This window comes from Periophthalmus magnuspinnatus, chromosome 23 (genome assembly GCF_009829125.3).
Source record: "Periophthalmus magnuspinnatus isolate fPerMag1 chromosome 23, fPerMag1.2.pri, whole genome shotgun sequence".
Lineage (NCBI taxonomy): Eukaryota > Metazoa > Chordata > Actinopteri > Gobiiformes > Gobiidae > Periophthalmus > Periophthalmus magnuspinnatus.
This window is the reverse complement of record NC_047148.1, coordinates 10841313-10868421: the sequence shown is the minus strand read 5'-3', so window position 1 is coordinate 10868421 and position 27109 is coordinate 10841313. Positions and strand designations below refer to the sequence as shown.

The following is a 27109-nucleotide window of genomic DNA, read 5'->3' as shown; positions in this document are numbered from 1 at the left end:
TGTTAGTTCAAGGATAAATAAATTAATTCTTGAAGTTTCATTAGGTGGAGTTTGTTTGTGTTATTGCCACATCATTGTAACACAGGGACAAAAGATACAAACTAATACATTAAATAAAAACACTGAAATTATAATTGAAATGCAGTGTAAGGTAAGTCTCTCTGGGTCATCTACTTCTCCACCTTACCCCACTTGCTCTTACAATGGTAAAACTCTTCCAGCTCATTCCCTCTCTGCCTTCTCTCTTTTTCAGCCATGTCTGAGTTACAATCTGCAGACAAAGGAAGTCCTTGGCTGGCCCCCTGACGCTGGCTGCTTCCCTACAGAAATACTGTTAATGCTAATCAAGCCCGGAAACAAAATGACCAGTGTGCTGTTCAAGCCCCTGATATCTGTGCCCATATATAGGTCAGCTGTGTGGACGGTTAATGAAAATGTGTAAAAGAGATCAAGACTTAATCTTTTGATCTGGGAAAATGGAGACGCAATTCAACGCCATACTCACACTCACATTGCATCTTCAAAGACCCTATAGTGACACGGTTCCTGTTTCTGCTTACAATTCCTCATGCCACTACTTCCACTGCAGGGGATATGACTGCACAATAGATGAAAGAGATTCTTAGGCTTGTATACATTTGCATCAGTTAAGTGTTTTGATTTTACGGATCTACTGTTTTACGTCACAAGGAATCACCAGGTTGTATTCCCAGAGTCTATTTTTTGTACATCCTGTTGCAAGGGAATTCAGTGCATCCTGTGAAAACCTTGAACTTTAAGTAAAATTACAGTTGGCACACACATTGTTACCCTCACAGCAGCTGCAAAACAGAATCATACAATTGCACTTTTTGAAATTGACTCCTAACTTCATTTCGTTTTCAGCCAGTGCGCCTTCTGGTGTGCCTTGAAGAAATGGCCAATTTGAGTTAACTGATCCATATTGGAGTATCTTGAGCAGACTTCTGCACCACTAAGAAAGCAAAAACAATCACCACAAGCCATATGTTAGGTGGTGCGCTGTGAGGCAAAAAAGATGGAAAAACACTGATCTAGTAGTCTGTTCATCTCATATTGTTTCCAGTAGGTGTTGAACATTTTTGTCCATCAGTTTTGTTAGTGCCCTCCCCTTTTTGAGTTTCTGTCTCATCCATCACACCTCGTCCCAGCAGCGAGCCTCATTAGTTGTGCATCTTTGTTGTGTCTTGTGTTGTAGGTAATTATGTGTTAATTAGGGGTATCCCTGCAGCCTTAGTGTGATGCACCTGGACATGTAGGTTAGATCTGTGACCCAGACAGAGCTACATGCAGGACTACAAAAACAACCACTTGTCTTTGTCTGATGAAGGTAATTTTTTTATGAAGAAGTTGCAGGTGGCTGAATCTTATCCCTGCTACTATGAGCTTGAGGTGGATTACAATGGACTATGTATTTGCAAGGTTAACATTACATTTTAATAAGGATGTAGTCGACTAAAGAAATTCTTGGTTGACGAAAGAGAAGCCCTGCCAATTGATTAGTTGAATAAAAATGGTACGTGGCAAAAGCTCTCAAAACGATAGCATATCTTTATGTATCTGACCCAAACTGCACTCACAAAACTATGCCTGCATGGAAGTTCAAGCGACAACAACTATTTATGCAAAAAAGTACTAGGAAATAAGGGTTTTGCGTTTAATCTGCTAAAATCTGCATAATCCCATTATACACAAAATGTATTTTTTTGGAAGAGCAGTCATTAGAATTTTAAATTGTGATCCAATAGTTTAAATTGTTTATGATATGGGTGTGTCTTTTTAATAGAGAGGTCTATAGCCAAACATGTGTTAGTAAGAACATATGGTTTGGAGCAGAGTTCACACTGTGGAGAAATGAATTCGACTTAAATTTGCTCTGACTAGTTTTCTTCTTTATGTTAAAAATGATGATTGATCACTATGAGGAAAGATGATTTTAATTTTTTTTTGTTTTTGCCATATTGACCTACTTTGATTAAATTTACTTAAGATTGGCATGACAACATTACATACTCCTAATTCTAAATTGTGCCAATCACACTATAAGAAAAAAGATAAAACTATGTAACATAACTATAACTGCATCAAAGTAAAGATTAAGAGAAATGGACTTGACAGATGTACTTATTTTATTCTTTTCTAGTCGTGCCATCAAGACCAACCAGGACCTCCTGCCTGAAACTCCATGGACCAACATTCTTTACGACGACTTCTGGGGCACCCTGCTCACCCACAGCGGTAGTCACAAGTCCTTCCGACCGCTCTGCACCCTGTCATTCCGCCTTAACCACGCCCTCCATGGCCTGCGTCCATCGGGCTACCACCTGCTCAATGTCCTGCTGCACGCTCTGGTGACTGGCCTCTTCACGGTCATCAGTCGCACTCTTCTTGGTTCCTGGTGTCTTTTGGCTGGACTCCTGTTCGCCTCTCACCCCATTCACACTGAAGCAGTAGCAGGTGTGGTGGGGAGGGCAGACGTGGGTGCTGCCTTGTTTTTCTTGCTGTCTCTCCTCTGTTACATGAAGCACTGCAGACTCCGTGAGGGACCACACAGGGGCCATGGCAGGAGTTCGGTGACCCACTGTTGGGGCTGGCTCCTGGGGAGTCTCTGGTGTGCGGCGGGCAGTATGTTATGGAAAGAGCAGGGTGTTACGGTGCTGGCTGTGTCCGCCATCTATGACCTGTTTGTATTCCAACGGCTGCGCTGTCGACAAGTACTTCAATGCCTGCTTGGAAAGGTATGATTCATATGTGTATAACAGAATGACATAAAATTGACTATAGGAAGTAACTAATAGTATTTACTACTAGGTCAGTGGTTCCCAAGCTTCTTTTGATACACGGACTTCAGTTCCTGTGTTTACTTCATTATTTAGAGTACATTTTATCCACATTTTTGCCTTTCTTTGGGTAATTAAAAAAAATATTATGAACTAGCTCAGTGATCAGTTTGGTTTAGATTTAGTCAGCAAGCCAAATCTTTCCATTGGGAGTACTTGGTGTGAAAAGTTTCAGAGCTTCTGTACTGCACATGTATTTCTGCTACTTATTACTACTTTAACACACAACTAGCTTCTTTCATCAGTGCATTTTTTCTGTCTTTTTTCATAAGCTTTAATTATATTGAAGTTATAATTACACTCTCAACTGCATTGTCCAGTTTTTTTGGCTTTACTCAATGAAGTCTCATGTGGAGTTGTTTCCTCTTCCTTTCCTCAGAGGTAGAACAACATCGGCTGTTAAATGTTTCAGGCTGTTAGATGCTTCTGGGTGGTTTATTACGTGTTGTGCATTGGAAATTGCACGTGTCACATACTGTTTGCTTTTCATTAGCAATCTAATTTGGAACGCAGCTTCAAGTGTAAACTCCACAAATCATGACTAGAGACTGGTCTTAATTTGTCAGTCAGTAAACAGAAAAACATAAACCTTTCCTCACTGCAGCACCATCACATTCTCCTGTTTGCTGCAGTAAATACTTGCATGTTGATGTAAGCAAACGTAGACCATGGGTGTGGGCATATAAATAGAAAATGAAGTCGAACAGGTAAAGATAATTTTGAGCGAGCGCGCATGAGTTAAATGCCCTGGAACAATACAGCAATGGCATTTAATTAGTGCAGCTCATAACTGCCAAGAAACAATGCCCAAATTTATTACACAATGGAACTTGTTGATAGTTTGCAAAGACAAGTCACACTCTGTTTCATGCAATTATAGACATTATGACAATGGGTAGATTTAAATAGTCAGTAAAACATATAACTAGAATCATCAGACAACTCAGGAATAACATTAGATTTTTCATGTGTGTTTACATGCACAATATAAATCTGATCATCAAAAATAAAACAAATTTAAAAAAAAAGATTTCTTCAGAAAGAAATTAGTTTACTCACTATTTTCAGCAATTTTATAACTACAGAAATCACACAATGATCATATTCTTGGTGTGCATGTAAACACAAGAATTTGACACATTTTCCTATAAAGTCTTTAGTGCTGTAATTTGACTTGTTAAATGCATGATGAGCATAATAAAAAGTCCCCTTGGGTTTATGTACAAGGACGACTCTGAGCACACAGAGCTGTTTATAGCTCTGCCGTCACATGGAGCCGTCTGTAAACATCTGCACTTCCTATTAACATCCTTCAGTTGGATGCTTTCGCCATTACTGAAGGGCATCTTCCTTTGTGGTCAGGTCTGGCAAAACAACAACCCAAAAGTGTAATTACAGGGCTTGGCATAAACGTGAGAGGTCCATATTTGAACACTCCACAGAATATAAAAACACATTGTTAATAAATAGTAATTACTGAGGGCAAATTTAGGTAAATCACTGGACATGGACATTTCATAATCATGAAATAAAACATGAAGCTGGTAGATAAGTGTTTGGTTAATATTAATATTATTTATGCAGTTGTGCATCTCAGCAGTTAAATCATTGTTTTTGCTTTGAAGTAATAGATATTTAGATGTTAATGTTTTCCATCTGAAATCAGAAACCACAATCTGAAAGGCATAGAGCTTTATAATCCATGCCATCGTTCCACTTTGTTGCATTACGGCCTAAAAGATTTCATCACCCTGAATACTTGGAAGAGTGGTGAAAAATCATCTATCATAGAGCGATATCCCTAGCCGCTCTCACCCCATGTCCAGACACAACAGTCTGTTGGGGAGTCCCAATACAAGCAGCAGGTCTAGTGCCAGTCCCCAAGCTGTTCACAGCTGCAGCACATCTGGATCATTTATCACCATGGGAGTGCCCTCTACTGCTGCCCTGGTCACGGTTATCAGCTCGTTATATATACCAGGCTAAAGCTACAGGGCAATGGTTTCCCTTGATTAGAAAGCAGACGTTGTATTAGGCATAGGAACACAATGCAAATGGAGAGTAAACGAACAGCAAGGGGAAACTATGCTCTCACTTCCTTTCCTTTATCTCTTGTTTGCCCTTCTCACTTGGACTAACGTGTTACACAAGCATCCAAATCGCTTCATTTGCAACATGTTCGGTGAAACACCATTTAATGGCACCAGTGAAGTAACTTTATTTTCACAAATCTTTACTGGTGTGACCTCCTGATGTGTGCTATGGCCACCAGTCTAATGCACAGCAAACAAACCATTATGTATTTTGACCACACACCATTATGATCTTCTGCACAAAGGATTCACCCAATATCTAGCATGTTTATTCGAGTACTACTTTTACATTTACTTATTAAAATACTTTAAAGGCAATGATTTTACACCATTATGTCTAATTTGCCTTTAAAATTATTTCTAACCGCCTCCACCCCACTTCCCACAAGCAATATGGTGATGCAAATGACCCGTTGTGCAGTCAGGAGGGAGGGCCACGTGTGTTTGGACCAGGACTGTATTTCTCACTGTGCTTGAGACACACTCCATTTCTCATCCTATTAACTGTGTAATCAGACTCAGATGAGGCTTCCTATGATACAAGACAGCGCTGCAGAGGAACAGATGAAGATAAAGGAAGGTGTGGCAATAGCACAGTTGAGAATGCCAAAAGCAAAATTACTACAATGTGTCATCATAATGAAGACATAATGTCTCTTTTAAACTGACAGGTGTAGCATAGAGAGGGACACATTAACATTCTGAAATTCTTATGTGAATCTTATTTGGCACAACTTCAAGCACACATAAAAATAAGGGCCATATGCAGTTTATCCTTGATGATATGATATAATATATCCTGCAGTCCTGTACTCCATATTCTAATTCTAATAAATAAGGATTATATAATAATACAAATAGGTTAAACATAGATCTGAAATCCTGTCCTAAAACAAGGGTAAACTAAGGCTGAATCAAAGAAACCTGAAAAAAAAAAGTTTGTATTTAGCACCAAGTAAATCATCGGGACTCTAAATATTAGAGTGGCTAGTTGTGCTGCTTGTGTCTTACCAGCATCACTGTATTTTTTACCTCTATAACAACTGATTAGTAATACATTATGTAGTTTCTATTTTATATTCTGTATATAGCAATCAAACCACTATTGTTGCCCCCCTACCATTCTGAAAAATGTTAATAGACTTAGACTTTAATCCCTGAAAAAGTAAATGTAATCCACTTAATTTATTTTAGCACTCAGTGGTGCTAGTACTTTCCTCTAATACAGTTATGTCCTAGCAAAAGTGAATTTAGTTAAAGATAACTTTTACAATTAATCTAAATTACATGCATGTTGTCTCTTTATTGGCAAACAGTGCCCCCTCTTTTTCATATATTTTGGACATTTAAGGCAATATTAGAAGGAGCTCTGTAAATGTTAAATTAACGCTAGAGTTACAACATGTATCATCTACTCCCATAACTTATAGCCCATCTCATTACAGGTGTTGGTGCCAGCAGCAGGCCTTTTACCAGGAGAAGTGTGCTGTAATTGGGTCATTCTGCCAAAGTCGGCCTTTCAATTCCATCTGCAGTCTGATGTCTAGGCTAAATTGCCCTAAATCAGCACCGTCCAAAACACATAAGAGAGTTGGGAAAAGATCTCGATGTGGGCTTCAATTTAGTTTTCATCACTACTTTGCATGTCACTGGTAATTTATCAGATATACTTTGAACGCTGTTCCAAGGCTATGACATTCTATAGACGAGTGGCTAGTGGTTACAATACACTTGGGTTTAATGTCCCCTTCATTATGGTAGGAAAACGCTCCAAATATATTATCATGTGCAGTAAATATGGTGATATATTCAACTTGCTGAAAAGATTGCTTTAAGTTTCATTCCTTTTGAAATGTTTTAACCATTGCATGCTAAAGCTGACCACATAGTCCTGCGAATAATCATGAACGGCTCAATAATTAATTACTCTGTTGAAAGGTCTCTGAAATGCATAATATGTACAACTAACTGTAAAGGAAAATTGTTTGTATAGTAAGTAGTATGCTTCTTATCTTTCCAAAGAGTTATAGCACCATATACTATAATGAAATTTCTCAGAAATTAAATTAATAGAAAGTGGCAAAAATAAAACCATGCAAAAAATATAATAATCTTTAATATACTACATGTCTTGTCCATTGCATCAATATTAATGGATGATCTGTATATTCACACTGCCTCATTTCTATTAGACATGGGTATTTGGAATATATTCTTTTGGTATTATACACTAAACAACATAGGGTTAATGCACTGAATTATTTCCACAAAATGGCCTTTATAAAGATGGCATCATAGGCTCCTAAAAACTCATCTAATAAAGAGGATGTTTTCCTTTCCATCTAGAAGATTGCCTTGCCATTATTTGTACATGATTGATTGGGAAAGCAATTAGGAAACGATTTTGACATTCACTAGGCAGAAAGAAACTGACATGAAGCTCATTCACCTAAATGGCATAATGACTTTGTGGAGTTGGCCAATGTTGTGGCACCAAGCAGAATTGGATTTCTCTGACAGTTTCCTTCCTTGAGAAAAAAACACTTCCATCAATACATACAGTTCACACAACAGTTCTTTCAGAAAAAAAAAGAGTCTCTTGCATTTTCGTGTGAACTGCTTTCTCTGATAGAAACCAGAAATAAATCTAAAGGGCCACATGAATTATATGCAGAGGAATAGTTTGTGCTGTTGGTTCTCCAAGATCTTTACTCAAACAATTACTCTTTTATTTTGTGGTTTTGGGAGCCACCGGGTTATAGGTTAAGTTGATACTTAATCTTGTTTTTTGTGCATTATTGCTTCTATAATGAAATAGTTAAAGGATTAATAGTATCTGCTGTGGATGGTGCATCATTTGAAGTATTCAGTTACAAGTGAAACCTCTGAATACAAACCAACAAGCTCAAAGGGACTCAAAGTAAACAGACATCTCCCTCGACAAGTTCACATAAAGTTCAGCTAATGCCTGAAAGGAAGAAACAGGTTATAATTGCATAACCTTTATAATGTTTGTACTTCACGCGGATAAGCCCATAGTATAATGACTTGATAGCAAAAGTCTATATAGTTGGTTCCATAGTTGCATCAATATGTCCATTTACACAGCGTAATTTTATGATGGGCTATAATGATGGCCTATAATGGACACGATGTATAATTTATGTCTTTGTATGAGACTGTGGCTTCAAACTTGGGCGTGTGAGCGTTTAGGAAAGGTATTGCGTGACTGAAGTCTATTGGTGATCATGCTACAGAAATAAGGCTCTTATGAAACGTAAACACCTGCCAAAACAATGAAGCACAAGCTGATTAGCAGTCACACTCACTTGAACCCTGTTACTTCTGCTCGGTCAGAGGTTTACTTGTTTTTGACTGCAATGCTATTAAAACGTGTCAGTGTTTATATAATTGGGGATTTTAAGAAGATATTTAATTAAAAAAAACGTTAATCTGATAGTGCAGTGTATTTTTACTGTGCAACTTTTAAACGACAAAATGCATAAATCATGTTCTCTTCTCATATTTTGCTTTATTCTGTTTCAGAAGAGAAATACTGCTGAATTACTGAGTTTTGGTGCTTTGGTGTTGTGGGGAATACTGTTGCTGTCGGCGCGCCTTTACTGGATGGGAAACAAACCTCCAAACTTCTCCAACTCTGACAACCCTGCAGCAGACTCGCCGCACCTCCTCACTCGGACCCTCACTTTCTTCTACCTACCTGCAGCAAATGCCTGGCTCCTGCTCTGCCCGGGAAAGCTCAGTTTTGATTGGTCGATGGATGCTGTGCCCTTGATCAAGTCCTTAGCTGATTGGAGGAACCTTCACACTGGTGCCTTCTATAGCGGATTGTTTGTTCTTGCTTTGTTTGGGCTCCGTGGGCCAAAATACAACATTAAAGAGAGCAATGGAAAAGCGCACGTCGTGAATGGGAAGTCAAATGGTTATCATGCTCCCGACACAAACCATAACATTAACTCAGCAGAGGGGCCTCCAAATGTAATCATGAATGGATCAACTGGGCTACACCATTGCCCAAGAAGGACATCTCTGCCCAGCACTGAGACTATTGTTATCTTTTCAATAGCCATAATTTCTTTATCATTCCTTCCAGCCACCAACCTCTTCTTCTATGTGGGATTTGTCATAGCAGAGAGGGTACTATACATTCCCAGTATAGGATTTTGCTTACTCGTTGCAGCAGGAGCAAGAACCTTATACATCAAATTGAGGACTAAAGGCAGCAAGGTCTTGATTATTTGCCTGTGCTCAACACTAGTGCTACTGAATGGACTGAGAACTGTGCAGAGAAACAGGGACTGGAGCAGTGAGGAGAGTCTCTACAGGTCTGGGATCAGTGTTAATCCTGCAAAAGGTAAAAAGAGAAAATATAGACATAGTTAAATAAAAGAATTCACTCAAATCTTATTCTCTTTGCAATTACAAATATGTCTTAAATAATAATGATCGGTGCGAAAAGAAAAACAAACCTAATATCACAATTCATGTGATTTCTGGGTCCCACATTTTTTATCTTTTGCATATTTGATTACTAATGCCAGTATTTGTTTTTGAACCGCAACAAATTGTTATTTTCTTTTGCGTATTAAGAACATCAGTGAATGTGGTCAAGTAAACCACTAACAGATATTTTGAGGAAGGAAAATATATGAAATATTTGATGTACCGTATATATTGTAATAATATTTTTAAATTAACACAACATTTGGATGTGCTTTGATACAATGCAAGCATATCCAGGCAGCTAAAGCAAATACATTTGAAACTTGGTGTTTATCTGTGTACCCTATACCACCTTTTTGCAGTTTGCTATTGTGGGAAAAAAATACAGTTTGTGCAACTTTGGAAGTCCCATGCTTAATATTTTATTGACTGTCTTTTATAGCCTGGGGAAACTTGGGAAATGTACTGAAGAACCAGGGCAAGATTGTGGAGGCGGAGAGAGCATATAGAAATGCTCTACACTACAGAGGCAACATGGCGGACATGCTGTACAACCTGTGAGTGCTAAATATTCATCCTCATCATGTCTGAAAGAACAGCTCTGACTCACATACATCCCCTAGGGTTGTTGTAAAACTAAATTAAACAGAGCAAAGAAGGCACTGGAAATATACATTTTGTATGCAAGTGGAGTAAATGGAAAAGCAATGCATAAAAGTATTTAAATTAAAAAAAACAATTCAATGAATGATGCAAAATGACAAAGGATCTCTCATGTCTTTGATTAACATAACCTTTTAATATATCAATTATTTGATTTACTTAATAACTTACTAAGCAAATCATTTACCACCATTCTTAAAATATATATTTGTAATTTTTTTAGGGGTTTGCTACTGCAGGAAAATGAGCGTTTCAATGAAGCACTACATTATTACAAACTGGCCATAGCAAGTCGACCTACACTAGCATGTAAGTAAAGAAAATATTATAACTTTTTGACTTCAGGTAGAATACATGGCCATTTTTACCAAGACAATGATAACCTGCATCAAATGTGTGTCGTTCGCAGCTGCCTACCTGAACACAGGAATCATTCTGATGAACCAGGGAAACCAGGAGGAAGCCAAACTCACCTTTCTTACTTGTGCCGAAATCCCTGATGAAAACTTGAAGGACCCTCATGCTCACAAGAGCTCTGTCACCAGCTGCCTGTATAACCTGGGCAAACTACTGCACGAACAGGGACAGCAAGAGGTCATAAATCAATGTGTCCTTTTTCCAAAAGCATTCACTGTGATTTTCTTCATCTTAAGTTGTGCACATTTGTGATGAAAAATGTTTTGTTCTCAGGAGGCTCTCTCTGTTTACAAAGAGGCAGTGCAGAAAATGCCCAGACAGTTTGCACCACACAGCCTTTTCAATATGATGGGTAGGTGAATTTTAAAGCTGACTCACCCTGAACTATTTTAGAAAAGTGGATTGCATTTTGTGTTGCTTTTTCAAGTTAAAGATTTACAATTTATGAAGTATATGAAATTATAAAAACTGATGAATTAATATAAGCATACCTTTAATTTTTACCATTCTATGTATGGTAATTGCACATGACACACTCTGGTTTTATTGGAATAATATCAATCCTAGGTTAACAGTGTTGTATCATATTGCAGGAGAAGCATACATGAGGCTGAACAGACTCGAGGAAGCAGGTCACTGGTACAGAGAGTCCCTCCGAGCCAAACCAGACCATATCCCAGCCCACCTCACTTATGGAAAACTCCTATCCATCACAGTAAGTGTTCTGACCACAAATTAAGAAAGTAGGCGGAGTTTTGTATGAAAAGGGTTTAACCTGGTCCAGACTGATTAAATAAAAAGTAATGGTGGAGCTTTATAGTGCATTTATTTCCACTGTTTTATTTGTAAAAATTGTGAAATGGGTTCACTCTCTCAACCCAATTACATTTTCTGTATAGCAGAAAAAGACATACTGGTAATTGTTTTAGAAAGTTTTAATTAATTTATTTAGAGGCATTCATTGCAACTTACAAGAAGTGTACATGAGAAATGAAAACATATATTGCAAATCAAATTGCAGTCTTTATGTTTGTCAGAAAAAACAATAACTATATTTCATGTGTCTGAGTTCACTTTAGGGATGGCCTACTCTTTCTTGCCATTTGACCTTTTCTTCCTTAGTTCTGGGTGCTGAGTACAGCCTGAAGTGCCTTTGCAAATCCCCTGTGCATTTAATGAAGTCTGAAGTTTGGATTTGAGTTCCACACTGTGAGTGGACATCTGCTGCACTGCCTCGGGCTCTGTACTGTACTTCTCGCAGTTGTGGGCCCTCAGTTCTCCTAGGTCTTAGAGAACAGGAGATTAGATGGACCATGGACAATGGGCCAGTGGACAAGCCTATAATGAAATTACATTGCTTCCTTATTGAATCACCCACTCTGCTATATTTTGGCCATGCAACTGGACTTAACTGATAATACAGGCAGGGTCAAACTAAAGTCTTGCTCCCCTGTTGACCTTAACAAAATCTGCACACTAATGGCAGCAAAAAGAAAGACCATTATGCACCTCCAAAGAATAAAAACTTCAGTCAGTTGAAATGAACTTCAGTCTAAAAAGCTTAAGCGAAGAGATAAAATGTGAAAACATCAACAGGAATTCTCCACCCGGGTAATAATTTAACCATAGTAAAAACGTATAAATAACATATTTTAGTTGTATGGTTAAGGGAAATGTTTAAAGACAATTTTTTTAACAACTCACATTTATTACAGGCCAATGGAAATGTGTAAGTCTTTTGTGTTTTAACACATTCCTTAAATGTTTTATTTCTTTCAGGGACAGAAGGCAGAAGCAGAGAAGTACTACCTGAGAGCTATTCAACTTGATCCAACTAAAGGAAACTGCTATATGCACTATGGTAAGATGAGATCATTGGATTTCCTCGGAAAATCCTGTTTTAAACATTAAATTGGGTTTGCGTTGTCTAAAACAGGTCAATAGTTGCAAAATCATTTATTTTCCTGTTGTACTGCTTAAGGATTCAAAGCTGTGCCACACAGCCGTCATCGGCTTTACAGTAGGGATAGAGCTATGCAGTAATTGGTCTTACAGCAATAATATTGTAATGGTGTTTAAAAGGGAATTAAAGTGTCAACCTGAGGCCAGAAGTCATAAAAATATGTGGCAGCTTGTTATATAAAATGTAAAGCTTTTTTTGTACACAGCTTGTGAAACAGGATTAGAAGAATTTGGGGAAATAACCCTAAAACATGAGCAATGTTTAACCGCAGAGGTGAAAGTAAATACTGTATGACTGAAAACATGATAGCATTGTCCTGATGTGACTGCTATCACTGCATTTCATATCAGTCTGTATACACAGACATCATGCTACTATCTGTAGGATATTTGTAGTACATGAAATCCATCCATTCCTGACTTAATTGTAATTGTGAACCCACTCCTGACTCCTTATCAAACTGTACATGCTCCTTTTGGTATCACTGAATTGCTGTCTTTGGATGCAGCTTCTTCCCTCTCTCCATCTGTGTCCTGTCCACTATTTATATGAAGCATGTTATCTACATGGCTTTGGGGCAGGTGCTGTTTATCTGGGCTCCTTGCGAGCTTTATCATGGTTATTCTGGATATACTCCAAGAGTGAAACAAGTGAAGTCAATATCTTTGCTTATTGCTGAACCATATCTGCGACTCTGCTGATAATATGTGCACAAGGAAGTTTAATTAATCACAGCGGTCTACTTTCCCGTTATTGTTTGTAGTCTCTTTTGTAGATTTTGGGGATGTCTCAATACAATACTCTTTTTGACTTGAACTTGTTCCTCTAAAATGTTGCTATGACCCTGGTGGTTAATATAATTCTTCCTGAGTCTAGTGATACAGTTTTTGTGAATGTTAATTGCATTTTTCATTGCACATTCTGTTCATTCTATTCCTTTATTCATATTCTTGCTAGGCCTCTTTCTGTCAACTGCCAAGTATAGTTATTCTTTTCCATTTTTTTCTCCATTGTGCTGAGGATGAGTAACTTATAAAATTAACCATTTACCAAATTCTCTTCCAATGAGAATAGAATCATGATATTAACATTAATCAGCATTTGAATGTTACAATAAATATTACATTCTTAATAGCAGTCTAATCATTTGAAAAGAAAACACATACCGGTACTTAACAATCAATATAATGCTTGTTTCATCATTGTAGTGTTTGTTATATTATTTATTATTGGCTTATTAGAGGCTGACTGCGAGAAACCAGTGTTAATGCATCATAGTTGTGTTGTCGCGATACAAAAATTTTAAACTTGAATCCAGTGTTAAGGAATAGACTCAATACTCAGTGACGTTTCTGATGATAATAATAATATTTTAAAAAACATTCTTTATTTAGACAGTAGAATGCCATTTTCAACATTATAGCCTAGTAATTTATTTTATATTACCCTTTATATTACCCTTGTATCTGTGTAATTCCTTAATCACCCAAGTACGTTCCATAGTGGCACATGTGCGTATACTAGTCTATGTGGTCAACTTGTTCCGATACAGCTCAAGATTATTCTAAAGCTATTTCTGTCCTGTGAATGTGACTTTTTTTTTTTTTTTTGTACTTTCGATACTAGTTTTAGTATCTATTAGTATCAGAGTTTTGATACTTTTGACAACCCTACAGCATATATAGACGTTCCATTTATTTTATGTTTCTTTTCTGTTGTTCCTCTCTTGTTTTCATCAGGTCAGTTCTTGTTGGAGCAGTCTCGTCTCACCGAAGCAGCAGAGATGGCAGAAAGAGCTGCACAACTGGACAACTCAGAGTTTGATGTGGTCTTCAGCGCTGCCCACATGCTCAGGTTTCTATAACATGCTACATCTATATAAATTTCATAACACCTCCCCCCAAAAAACTGAACAAAGTTTCCATACATTTTAAAAAGCACTGCAGTGAGTCACTTATAGTAACTTGGAAACCAGTCATCTGAGAATTGTCTTCATACATTTGCCAAGCACATGAGTCAAAAAGGACTGCATATGTCCTCTGCGCCCAGCAAACTAGCAAAGTGCCTTAATCCCATTTTGAGCTTTATATCTGGGAAAGTCATCACTGCTCTTTAAGGTCTATCAATATAAGTCCATTGTGTTCAGATTTTGGCAAAGGCTGTATTTGAAAATGACAAATTATCCATGTGTATTGAAGACTGAGTGGTTATTGTTAGATTACATAAATCTATGTCGGATTAGACTGCTTTATTAACTGTCACAAGCTGGATTCAAAAAGGTTAAGATTTTAAAGGCCAAATATCCTGGACCCCTTACACTTGTCTCAGGAGAGCATTTTGACCACATAAAAAACACATCTTGAAATCATTGAGGGCATATTAAGGTTTAAAAATGGTACCTCTCTCTCTGTATCTCTGTAGTAAAATGTTCCTACTGTGTTTAAGTGGCCTTTACTTGACCAATCTAAATACAAAAACTACGGAATGACACTCTTAAAATGATGACTCTTACGTTGTGTTTGAAAAGGGGCCAGAACATTACCTGTGTTTTTTACAGTATGCTTGAATTTGCTCAGGCTCATCTGGAAAAAAAACATTTTAACTATTTTTTTCTAGCTTTTGGATACAACCGATCATATAAATATTACGAGTTCAGCTGTGGGACTTTTGGGATATTCCTGTCTGCATATTACTGCACATTAGGAGGCAGATGCTTTACTGTGGGACGAGAACAACACACACACACACACACACACATACACATGAATCACACATTATAATCCACTTCTACGCCATACCTGGTTATATTTTCTTTTGTTTTGTTGCCTTTCCCAGTATACATTATCACTCTGTAGGTGTTGACATTTTATACCATACTCTTTAGGCATGAGTCATGACCAACAAGAAGGTTAAGTTTTACAAGGTTGATTTTTCTTTACTTTTTAGGCAGGCCAACCTGAATGAAGCAGCAGAGCGGCAGTATGAGCACGCCGCTGGCCTCAGACCAGATGTAAGTAGCTGAACTTGTGAGTACTGATTATGGACACATGCATATCAGTGCTGCACTGCTTTATCTTGGAGAATGTGTGACATTATTACTATGCTAAAATGGACATAAAATTCCCATGAGAAAAAAGTCGACATTTTCATATTTTTACATAATTTTTTGTATGCACAAAGTGTAAAGGGTTTTGTTGTGTCTCTGTGAGATAGCATCAATCCATCATGAAAGAGTGTGTGAACCCAAGTGGGAGGGGTAACTGGCAAAGTAATCCCAAACGAGACCTAGGTAGTGCTTCCTTTTGGGTTTTGTCATGATAAACTATCAGACGTATAGCTGGTGTTACTTAAACAGTTCTGTAGTGTTAATACCATAGACTGTATATATAAATGGGCGTAGCTAACCTGCTAGCCGCCACGTTCCAAATAAGACGCGAGCAGCAAACTTTTGGCTCCAATGAGTCTGGCTCCACTTCACTTTCTATTGAAAAACTTTCGCCCCTCTCTCCATAACTGCTGCTGTCAGGCTACTAGTTTGGTGTTTATTGGTAAGATTTCCTGATCCTAAAATATTATGATTAAATTACTTTTTTCACATCGAGTACATTATTTAAAACATCTTAATGATGTTAAATGTATCCTAACTGTGTCCCAGTTGCGAGATATGTTCAAATAAAATATAGCATTTAGTAATAAGAACTTTAATGCTGATTTATTTTTAAAGAGCCTCACATGAATCTCTCATTTGGGATGGCCATTTCAATGACATTCTGTTGGTTGAAACCTAAAAGGGATCTCTCTGCTAGTGCAACCTCTGCGGATCAGTGCGTGAATTCTAGAGGTTTTGAGCTTTCACATGGCATGGAGTGGCATGTTAATGGCATATATATATGTTCAGACAGCCTTCCTGTATTTAGAATTAATTCACTTCTTCCTTGTTTGATACGGCCTATACAATGTGTATTATATACATTTGCATTGACCCTCATTTATCTAAATGCCCACAAATCACTGGGTTGCAGTGGCTTCGTTGTTGGCCTTCCAATCCAAAGGCTGACAGTTAACCCAGTTTTGGGCCAGTGCATACTCTTGTTGTCACTTTGGCAAGACACTTTACACAGTTGCCTGTAGTGTTGATGTATACTGGTTATGGAATATGTTGAGCATGAATTATTTTGTCTTATTTGTCATATTTTATTTGGAGTTCCATATCAGTGTACTTTTGTGTCATTCTTCTCATTCTGGTGTAAAACCCATGGCAAATAATTTTGTGAATCACTACTTGGAGGCACGTGATTTGGGTGGAAAAGGTGCTCAGGTCAATAGAAAAATAGAAATAAACAAGAGCTTGCTTCCAAACTTGACTTAGTATTGCCTTGTAGATTTACATTTATACTGTGCAACAAATCCAAATCAAATCCAAACCCAGGCATAAAAGTGGGTCTTAAGACAAGACTTAAAACACTCCATTGTGGGGGCTATTCAGACGTCTGAGGAGCGTAGTGTCCGGAGATTGTCGCCGGCCACAGAGAGGGCTCTGGTTTTACGGGGGTGTAAATTTGGATGAGGTCCGAGATGGATTGTGGGGCTGGTCCATTCAGGGCTTCAAAAACAAACGAATCAATCTTTAAAACAACTCTAAAATGAAGCCAGTTCAAATGCGCTAAAATCAGGGTAATATGCTCATGTTTTTTGTTTTCTGTTAGAAGATGTGCAGCAGAATTTTGGATAAACTGTAAGCAGGAGTGCATGCCAGAAAAACTTCATTACAGTAGTCTGAGATGAGATAAAAGTGTGCATGATTTGTTCAAATGATTTAAAAGATAAAAATTGATTAACTTTGGTTAAAGTCACAAATGTTAAAAGCCAGATTTGACAACCGCGTTTACTTGTTTGTCAAATTCAAAGTCTCGGTCTATCACCAACCCTGGCATCACTATTGACAATTTTACGTGCTGTTTGATTGGGCCCAAGTCAATGAGAGGGTCAGTTTTACCAAACACAATGACCTCAGTTTTGTCCTCATTCAGACCTAAACAACTGTGAGCCAACCAAGCCTTGACAAAGCGCAAACTTTTCTTTCTGTTTTGACATGTAGAGGCTCGTTAACTTGTAGAAGAACAAGCATTTCCATGTTAGAAAAATGTGAGAACATTAGTTGTGAAGCTCAGTATAAGAAATACAGTGAGATGAGGCACAGATGTTAGGGAGACTTTGGGTGTTAATAGCTTGCTTCATTTGTTTCTGTCATCATAATACAGTGAGCCTACATATAACTTGTATGTTATCCAAAAGAAAATATTATTTATTATAAAATCTAGGATATATTGTTATGTAACAATTAAAACATTATTTAAAAAATATGTATTTTAGAGTGAATAGTGCTTCATCAGCACCAGCACGTGTCATCTATATTGAATTAAATACTCCGGATATATTTGATTAGAGTCAAAAATCACATATATTCTGGGAGAGTTTGTATCATCCACACAGCTGTCGTGAGAGCGCTTCTGAGCATCTTGATCAGGTTTGGTTAAGAGTTTCTGTCCCTGAGAGGATTTTCCAACCAGCACCCGTGCCAAAAATATCACCTTGGTTGGTTGATCCTGTACACTTGCTGTTTTCTTCCCATACAGAGGCAATGCTTCTGTGCTGCTGGGACTGTATTTGTCAGCATATGTTGCATGTTTTGCAAAGTAGATTCCTGAAAAAGAAAAAGAAAATCCTGTTTATCATACATCATAGCGTTAGCATTATTTTACCAGTCACTACCTTTTCCAAATAGATGCCCATGGTGTCCGGCTAGACTTATGTCAAAGTTGTACTTGCAAATGGAGTCAACATTGCTCTTCTTGGTCCCATGAAAGAGTCGCCTCTCCTCAATTTCTTTGACACTGTGAATCCTCATCAACTGCTTTTTCTTTCTGTACCAAAAACAGAATCTTCATAAAATAAGTGGCACATTTTAACAAGCTGTATTTTATAATAGTGCTATACCTGCAGAAAAATTCCCACAAATCCTGATTTTGGATCCTAAAAATTGAAACAATGTGTTTGTCCAGCAAACCATCTCTCTTTACATAATTTGCCACAGTTAGATACTCAGCAGCGAATGTCTTTAAAGGAATTAACTAAATAAAGAAAAAAAGAAAAGTTTAATGTAAATTCCTTTTGTAGGCTACAGTACAATAATAGTTGATATTTTGGTCCTACTTGGTATGGGCAAGAGGCATCAATCATTTCCCAGAACACAGGAGCTGCAGAGAAGCAGGAGCAGCTATAAAACAGGTTCATTAGTTTCACTTTCATTTTGGAGAAAATGGAAACCTATTAGATGTGTGTGTACCTTTTTTCTACATTATAACTGCGCTGGATTCGTCTTTGTCTTCCTGTTTTTATGTCAGTTTGTAACATAGCTATAGACAGAGAAAAGTGTCCTTACAGAAAGACATTTAAGTCAAGTACTGTACTTTGTTTAAAAAAAAAAAAAAAAAGTACCTGTAAAATCAATCCTTGAATGATGTGAGACAAATGAAAAATATTGTAAATAATAGTTTTCAATATCTTGGCTAAGTAGGGGATTGTCAGGATCATCCTTTGAAACAGATATTATGATTATTTAAATAGTCTTTAAAATCTGTCAATGAAAAAAAAAAAAAAACATTGTTTAAACTGTAAATTTTACCTCAAATCTGTGCCACTGTCCACAGTCTGCCAAGTAGTACCAGCTCCATGGTATGTCTGAAGTGTCCATGAGTTCCATGGTGTTCCCTGGCTATATAAGCCTATACTTATGATTTTAGTAATAGAGTCTATATATGCTCTTCATGCTACTGTAACATTCAATTCATCTCAAACCACACCTCTTAGGGTTGGGCTTATCCAAAACCAGGAAAACGTGTTTACTATAAATAGGCTGCTGTTGTGAATTTATTGAATTTATTTCTTTCAAAGAAATGGCTATTGAGGATATCCACACTTAAGTGTCACCAAAAAATTGTGTGTGCGTGTCCGTGTGCGTGCGTTTGTGTGTCTTACAGCTATTATTTATAGCTAACATTTTCTGTTTTTGTTTTTTTGTTTTTTTGCTGAAATGCATTATTAAATTGCATGGATGATTAAACAAATTTAATAAAAATAAATGAAATGACCCCACACATATAACTTGCACTACAAACCCATTAATGGATATATTCGGAGACCATGTTCAATTTCAGCAAGGACTACCTATTGTCTCATTCACAAACCTTGTTAAATGGAGAGAGGTGCACCAGAAAAAAACTCAACAAATCTGTAAATCCCAGTACAGTTGAAGCTTTTTACTTCAGTAATGGGCTTACTCTATGATAAGAGAACATTACATTTTATCTTATTTCATCTCAAATAACATCAAATTTATTTACGATTGCAGCATTGCCATATTCTATTTTATTTATTTAGAAGGAAACACTTGTTAATAAATATCTTGCTTTATGTTCATCTATTTTCTCAGTATCCAGCTGCTCTGATGAACCTCGGTGCCATGCTTCACCTGAACGGGAAGCTCGCTGAAGCTGAGGCCAACTACCTGCGTGCCCTCCAACTCAAACCAGATGATGTAATCACTCAGTCAAACCTGCGCAAGCTCTGGAACATCATGGACAAACAGGGACTGAGGACCAGGCAGACTAACGGCATTTGAGGGGGACAATGTCTGTAAAAAAAAGCCTCACTAGTACGAAATAAGCTGAGGCCAGTGAAGCGGAGTGAATGACACACTGTCTTTCACAGGTCATAGACATTTGCATTTATCCTAACGCACAGTAAAAAGTTTGCCAATGAGCTTCACCTTTCTCATCTCACCAACACTGTATAAGGTGTTATAAAGTTAGAAATGAGGGTAGGTGCTATATGTTTTACCGGGTTGTATACCAATGTACTTGGCCTTCTCAGTTGTGCCAAAACTTGTACAGAGTCTCCATACCTCTGATGTCAAGCAAGACATTTTTACCTATGTCTCGTGTATCAAAGATGTTCAGTTTTTTGTGATAAATTAATTTATTTTGTTGATATCTATTGTTTTATGTGACAAACCGACACTGCATTTTGTCTTACACCTGACCAGTTTTGAGAGAATTAATTTCTCTCCACATTGTCACAACTTCGTTACCACTGTCTTATTTTCTTTTTTCTTTTTTGTAAAGTTGTATTAAGTTATAGATAATTGTAGCTGGGAAATATGGTGTTTTTGTACAGGAAACTGGACCTTTTTAAATAAATCTCAAATTTTCCTAATTTCCCTCAAAAGTGCTTGAAACTTACTGTGATGGAAATTCAAAACAGCTTGGAACAATTATCCATCGTTTAGATCAATACTTGGAGTTGACCGCCAAACCAAACTTAGGGCTTCATTTAATGTGCAAACAGTGGCCTCTAGTGACGATTGTACTCATGTACAATATCAGTGATAATCCTAATGTTTTACAACATTTTTCAGGAAACAGAATATATTACATTATAACTGCTCTGGGATCTTCATTGTCTTCCTGTTTTTATGTCAGTTTGTAACATGGTTATGGACAAAGGTGAGATAAGTGTCCTTATAGAAAGACATTAAGTCATGTATTGCACTGAGGTACTTTGTGTACCTGTAAACACATCCTTGAATGATGTGAGTCAAATGAAAAAAGTATTTCAAATTCTAAAACTTGAATTTGGTAGATAATAGTTTCAATGTCTTGGCTAAGGAGGGACTTGCCAGGGTCGTCCTTTGAGACAGATAGAATGATTATTTAATAGTCTTCAAAATCTGTGAATGAACAAAGTATTGACTGAATTGTAAATTTTACTTCAAATCTGTGCCACAGTCCACAGTCTGTCTGAGGTTTCCATGTGTTCCAATGTGTTCCACTTGTTAGCTATATATAGGCCTAAATGTTTAATATAGTGTATATGTAATACCTGCACTCTGTGTTTGGGTAATTTGTTCAACATTTTTTCTTATTCAAACCATCTGAGACCACACCTTTGGGAGGCTGAGCTTAACCAAGACTGGAAAAAATTGTTTATATCTAAATGTTGGTAAACAAATAAGTTTGTTGGCAAATGAGACTCACTGATATGTGATATCATAGTCCATTTTAAAGTAATTTTTACACTTATGTCCACTTTATTATACCATGATAAAATAATGTTAGCTTTATAAGAGAAGCAATAACTGTTCATTGAAAGTCATTTTATCTGTCAATAAAATCAATAATCTTTATTGTAGTCCAAATCCAGACATGTTTTCATGCTTTCATTTCCAACGAATGAAAGCATTAAACCTTTTGATTCTTAAGAGTCAGGACAAAGTATGTCCTCTCTAAAACCTAGCTATGTGTGTTACTCATTTACAAAAATGTATTTTTTAATATTTAAATTTTATATATTGAGATCAGGGTTTGTGATGGCCACTCCAAAACATTGATTTTGTTATCCTTAAGCTACTTTGTAAGCAGTGTGGCAGTATGCCTCAGGTCACTGCCCATTTGGAAGACCCATTTGCTTGACTTTCCTGGCTGATGTCTTGAGATGTTGCTTCAGTTTTTTCACATAGTGTTTTTTGCTCATGTTGCCATTTATTTTGTGAAGTGCAGCAGTACCTACTGCAGCAAAACAACCCCACAAGATGATACTGCCACCCCTGTATTTCATACTTTGGATGGTTAAATTTAGTTTTGTCTGACCACAGGACATGTTTCCAAAAAGTAAAGTCTTTGTCCCTGTTTGCATTAGCAAACTGCAATCTGACTTTTTAAATGTTTCTTTTGGAGTAATGGCTGAGTGCCCTTTCAGCCCATGTCAGTACAGTACTCATTTCACTGTGGATAATGACACACGCTTACCAGCTTCAGCAGCATCTTCACAAAGTCTTTTGCTTTTTTTCTTAGAAACCGTCTGAGCGGTATGATGGCTTTACATTCCCATGGTCTTTATACTTCCATATAATTGTTTGAAGAGATGAACGTGGCAAATTCAGGCATCTGGAAATTAAACCCAAGGATGAACCAGGCTTGTGCAAGTCCACAATTCTCTTCCTGATATCTTGGCTGACTTTCCCATGATGTTACACAAATAAGCAGTGTGTTTCAGGTGTGCCTTCAAATACATCCACAATTGTATCTTGTATCAGAAGTTTCCATAGACATGACATCATCATCATCATCATGGTTTTCCCAGATTGACAGATTTTACTTTTGGCTTTTACTTTAAGTTTATAGAAAAAAAACCTAATTAATTAAATTATATATATATATATATATATATATATATATATATATATATATATATATATATATATATATATATATATATATATATATATATATATATATATAAAGTTGGACACAATTGTAAATAACAATTACAAGTAGCAATGTGTAATATTGAAATAAATCCTTTGCATGTGTCAATAATCAAATTATACTGGGAAATGTGCTATATTTTAGAAAGTATATCTTTATTCAGAACCTGTTCCTTTGCATTTCTGTAACGCTCACACCTTACTCTACAAAGATATACAATTCTCCTGAATGTAAATGCTTTTACGAGAACCTGTCCTCAAGAATCACAGGTATGTTTATGGCTCAACAATACCTTGAAAAACATACATTCTTATTAGCAGGCTTGCCTTTCCACAGACCTAACCTGTGCTTGTTGAAATCACCTGCATGCCTCCATAAATAATAGATAAGTATAATAATAGATAAGTATAATGCCATACTGTGGGAAATTCTAGGCAAACCAATAACATCTCCAGGAGTCAACAACCCCACAACAGGAAAGTGGTCTCCCTATTATCGGTGTTCTGTTCTTGTCACACATTTGAGTCATATTTGAGTTGAATGTTCATGTCTTTATCAAAATTGAAAAAAAAAAAAAAAAAAAAAAATCAACATATACACAGTATACACAAATCCTTTCACAGAAAGGGCAGTTAAAAGTAATTTGAAATAATTACAAAAGTATTATTCCATACTCAATAACTAAGCCACAAACAACCACAGCACTAATGAGTGAAGCGGGTACATGCTGCACAGTGCAGAGTTGCGGAAAGCTCTTAGTGCCACTTTTAAGGCCAATCTAAAAATGCTCACATTAAAATCTTCAGACTAACACGGCTAACATGACATGAGTACTGCAGGGGCACAAAGACAGCTTTGTATCATGTATAATATAAATAAACAATTGTCTGGCAGAGTGATTGCACACTCTCCTTGATGTTCTTCAAGTTGTTGAATATTCCCTTAAGGCATACACGGCTCTTTTACCTAGGGGTCACCAACCTTGTATCCTGTGTAACTTTCTCAGGTGCACACAAGAACTTATCCTACAAAATAAAAATGCTCTTTCAATGCTCCGTGGTAGGCCACAAAGTTACAAGCTGCTAAAGTCACCAAACCAAAATTAATATTTTAAATATATGTCCTCTGGTCCAAATTGTGAGTTTGAGAGAATTATGCCCCGATAAGTTTGTGTTTTCATACACCAAATACATACATTGACAGAAAAACACAAATGTCATATATCAAATAAATACTTACAATTTAATAGCTAAATAATTTGCTCAAAATGAGAATAATGTAATTGTAACCTCCAACTTGTGAAGGAATGCATTGGATTTATATAGCAGCTTTCAAGAATCAAAGTGCTTTACATTGAATCATCCATTCACTTCACACTTGGTGATGGTAAGCTACAACTGTAACCACAGCTACATTAGGGCAAAAAGGTTGGTGACCCCTGTTTTAGACCCACATCTGAATGGTCAAAATCTTCCCAAAATGGATCATCATGAACAGAATCTCGTTTAAGTGTCAGTAGAATTCAATAATATATTCTGGATATATTTGATTGCTGTCAAATATCACAAATATCTTTGGATTGGCCAAGTCATCCACACAGCTGTCATAAAAGTTGATAAAGCTTGCATCCTTAGAGGGAGGTCTGCAGTACAGTGGACGTCCAACAGTGAATTCTCCAACTAGAACCCTTGCCAGGAACATTGTCTTATAAGGAGGCTCACTAGCAAATATTGGTGGAGTGAGTCCATGTCTCTGTAAGGTGGTATTGTGTTTGTTTGTAGTGTGGCAGAATTTACTAGAATATTTCGCATCTCTTGCAAAGTAGCTTCCTAAAAGACAAAGCATGGCTAAGTACAAGTCAGACTTGTGAGCATCAAATTGCAACTACAAGGTGAGACGTACCTTTACCATAGACATCTCCATGACTTCCAGTTAGTCGCCAGTCAAAGTTAAAGGTACATATTGCTTGTACATTACTGTGTCCTGTGCCATGAAACAGCATTCGCTCTTCAATATCCAGAGTACGTTTCACTTTTCGCAGTTGTGTTTTCTTCCTTGTGAAGACATGTAAGGATTGACACTTGAAAATATCTATTTCATCAATTTAAGTGAAAATTTGATAATAACTGAAGAGCTCAACATGTGTGAGTGTGTGATTTCTGTAATGTTTAGTACCTGCAGAAAAACTCCCATAAGTCGAGATTTTGGACTCTTTGTACAGATTTGATCGGATGGTCCATAGTTCGTTCATAAAGTCGAGCTACTTCTTTGAATTCATATGTGTCTCGACCAAGTTGGATGAGCTTGATTGGAAATGGCAAGGTCAGACCAAAATAATCAAAATGAAGCCAATAATAAGTAAACAAATTACTCCCAAAACATGCACATCAGGTTGGCCCAACATGGCAGTGTGCACAATTAGCAAGTACCATCCCTTGGACTTATCAAATTGCATGTAAATGAATGATAAAGCACTTCAACTTTACCTTTACATGTGTGTAATAAATGCATAAACAAACATGGAATGGTTAGATCAATACTTTACATCTGGAAAATTACCTGATAAGGTTCATCCGTGTTGATTCGTTCCCAGTGACAGGGAACAGGCAGAGCAAGATTATCACATATAAACCTATGACAAACAGATAATTTAAAAAAAAAAAATATATATATATATATATATATATAGTGGAATGAATTTAATTGGTTTAAAATTATCAGATATACCGAAATCCAGTTGCAGATTGGAGAGAGCGTTTGATTGGCCTTTGCTTCCCAGTGGTTACATTTATTTGTCTCATAACTGCTGATTATAATACTTTTTAATGTTCACAACAAGATAAAACTGAGATTTCCAACTTAACTGCTCACCTGAAAAATCCAGCCTGTAGGTATACTTGGCAGTATAGAACTCCATTACTCCACGCTGGTTTCTATTGTAACACTGCTCAATTTGAGCACTTGTTACAGAACATGCAGCACTGGGATCAATCTAGAGATAACATGAAGGAAGAAATGACTGACTCTTCTTTTTTATTGATTAACCAACTTAATGTAAGTAAAATAAAATACTGTTGTGTAGCAAAATATTTTGTGTGTATGCATGTGCATGTATGTGTGTACGTGCATATGTGAGTGAGTTGCGCAAATTACCTCAAACATATGCCATACTCCACATTCAGCCAGGTAGAACCAGCACCAGTTGGTCTCAGAGGTATCCATGTCCTCCATCTCTGAGGATTCCTCTTCAGATGATTTAATTGAAAACATTGCTAAAATTGCAATAAATAAATAAAACGTTAGCATATAGAGACAAAATAAACAGTCAATAACCTCAATAACAGTCAATATATGTTTTCATATTCATAATACATATACCAGTCATACTATAGAAAGAGAATTCATGTAATCAGCACCAGCACTGTGGATAGAATAGAGCTCAGGGCCACGTCCATCGAGATTCATTTGCTAGTAAAAGCAATGTAAACAATTGAAAATAATCAATCAAAAATCGTGGAGCAACCCGATAAGCTGCTGTGTCACTAAATACATCACACCTTATTGTCATAACACTTTTGAATGAACGTTAAGAATTAAGCATTAGTAACATCTTAAAATCCCCATTGGTGTAACATTAGGCTGAAAATTCTATGAGATGTGCCGATACAATCCCGAGCTCTATATTAGAATCAACGTTATGCTACGCCTTGGCTTGCATTGAATTATTTCATGAAAATCCTTATGTACAGCGAACCAAAGTGCCTTACCGGAAACTAGGACTGTCTATCTCGCCTTGTTTTCTTAACAACTTAAGTCCTCTCCATCTATTAAATGTAAACTCCGTTTAAATGCCATTTCATATAGTTAGCTGTTACAGATTATTAGCAACCGTTGATTTGTGTTTACTTTTATTTCCGGGTTGAGGCAAGACGGCGATACGTCGCTGAGGACGGTCAGAACACCCTGAGCTTTGTCTGTCAGGCACAAAGAGCAGCAACAGCGGCACGGGTCTTTTTAAAACGCAGTACCTGCAATTATCTATTAAAAATCAGGACTAAAGAGTATTTTAAAGTCGTCTATTTGTTAAGGTGAATTAATCATAGCATGTCATGGTCTCCTTAACCTCCTGAGACCTGGCGTCCTCATATGTGGACAACACGTTTTTGGCTTGTCTAGGCCACAGTGCAAATTATTAGATGAAGAATAACAGCATACAAGAACAGCAACAACGTAAAAAAAAAAAATAAAAAAAAAAAAAAATATATATATATATATATATATATATATATATATATATATATATATATATATATATATATATATATA

General features: G+C 36.8%; 3 protein-coding genes across 7 annotated transcripts in view; 1 reads left to right on the top strand and 2 right to left on the bottom strand.

Annotated features, from left to right (window-relative positions):
* Positions 1–21700, top strand: part of LOC117391747 (protein O-mannosyl-transferase TMTC2-like) — a 34800-nt gene extending 13100 nt beyond the window's left edge. The window contains exons 2-12 of the mRNA XM_033989644.2: positions 2162–2756; positions 8498–9326; positions 9858–9972; positions 10302–10387; positions 10488–10672; positions 10769–10847; positions 11089–11210; positions 12275–12356; positions 14198–14312; positions 15405–15468; positions 19951–21700. Of these exons, the coding sequence (XP_033845535.1) occupies positions 2162–2756; positions 8498–9326; positions 9858–9972; positions 10302–10387; positions 10488–10672; positions 10769–10847; positions 11089–11210; positions 12275–12356; positions 14198–14312; positions 15405–15468; positions 19951–20139 (2461 nt within the window). The 3' untranslated portion in view covers positions 20140–21700. The remainder of the gene's footprint in view (positions 1–2161; positions 2757–8497; positions 9327–9857; positions 9973–10301; positions 10388–10487; positions 10673–10768; positions 10848–11088; positions 11211–12274; positions 12357–14197; positions 14313–15404; positions 15469–19950) is intronic.
* LOC117391751 (protein mono-ADP-ribosyltransferase PARP11-like) lies at positions 16172–19304 on the bottom strand. Of its 3 annotated transcripts, XM_055232029.1 has the most exons (8): positions 19144–19302; positions 18957–19053; positions 18805–18874; positions 18672–18735; positions 18456–18589; positions 18231–18382; positions 18050–18162; positions 16172–17061 (listed from the first exon to the last, which is right to left on the bottom strand). In XM_055232029.1, the coding sequence occupies exons 1-8, from the start codon at positions 19219–19221 to the stop codon at positions 17056–17058; spliced, it is 714 nt and encodes a 237-aa protein (XP_055088004.1). In that variant the 5' UTR covers positions 19222–19302; the 3' UTR covers positions 16172–17055. The 3 variants fall into 3 exon arrangements, with proteins under 3 accessions (XP_055088004.1, XP_055088002.1, XP_055088003.1); XM_055232027.1 differs by having other exon boundaries at positions 16172–18162; positions 19144–19304; XM_055232028.1 differs by lacking the exon at positions 18957–19053 and having other exon boundaries at positions 16172–18162; positions 19144–19221.
* Positions 21701–23213: 1513 nt separating the features above from the next.
* LOC117391750 (protein mono-ADP-ribosyltransferase PARP11-like) lies at positions 23214–26688 on the bottom strand. 3 transcript variants are annotated; one of them, XM_033989649.2, is made up of 8 exons: positions 26551–26688; positions 25937–26055; positions 25655–25775; positions 25511–25586; positions 25343–25415; positions 24959–25086; positions 24686–24837; positions 23214–24612 (listed from the first exon to the last, which is right to left on the bottom strand). In XM_033989649.2, exons 2-8 carry the CDS (start codon positions 26051–26053, stop codon positions 24296–24298), a joined length of 984 nt encoding a protein of 327 aa, XP_033845540.1. In that variant the 5' UTR covers positions 26054–26055; positions 26551–26688; the 3' UTR covers positions 23214–24295. The 3 variants fall into 3 exon arrangements, with proteins under 3 accessions (XP_033845540.1, XP_055088000.1, XP_055088001.1); XM_055232025.1 differs by lacking the exon at positions 26551–26688 and having other exon boundaries at positions 24182–24612; positions 25511–25589; positions 25937–26218; XM_055232026.1 differs by lacking the exon at positions 26551–26688 and having other exon boundaries at positions 24183–24612; positions 25937–26218.
* Positions 26689–27109: the final 421 nt, after the last annotated feature.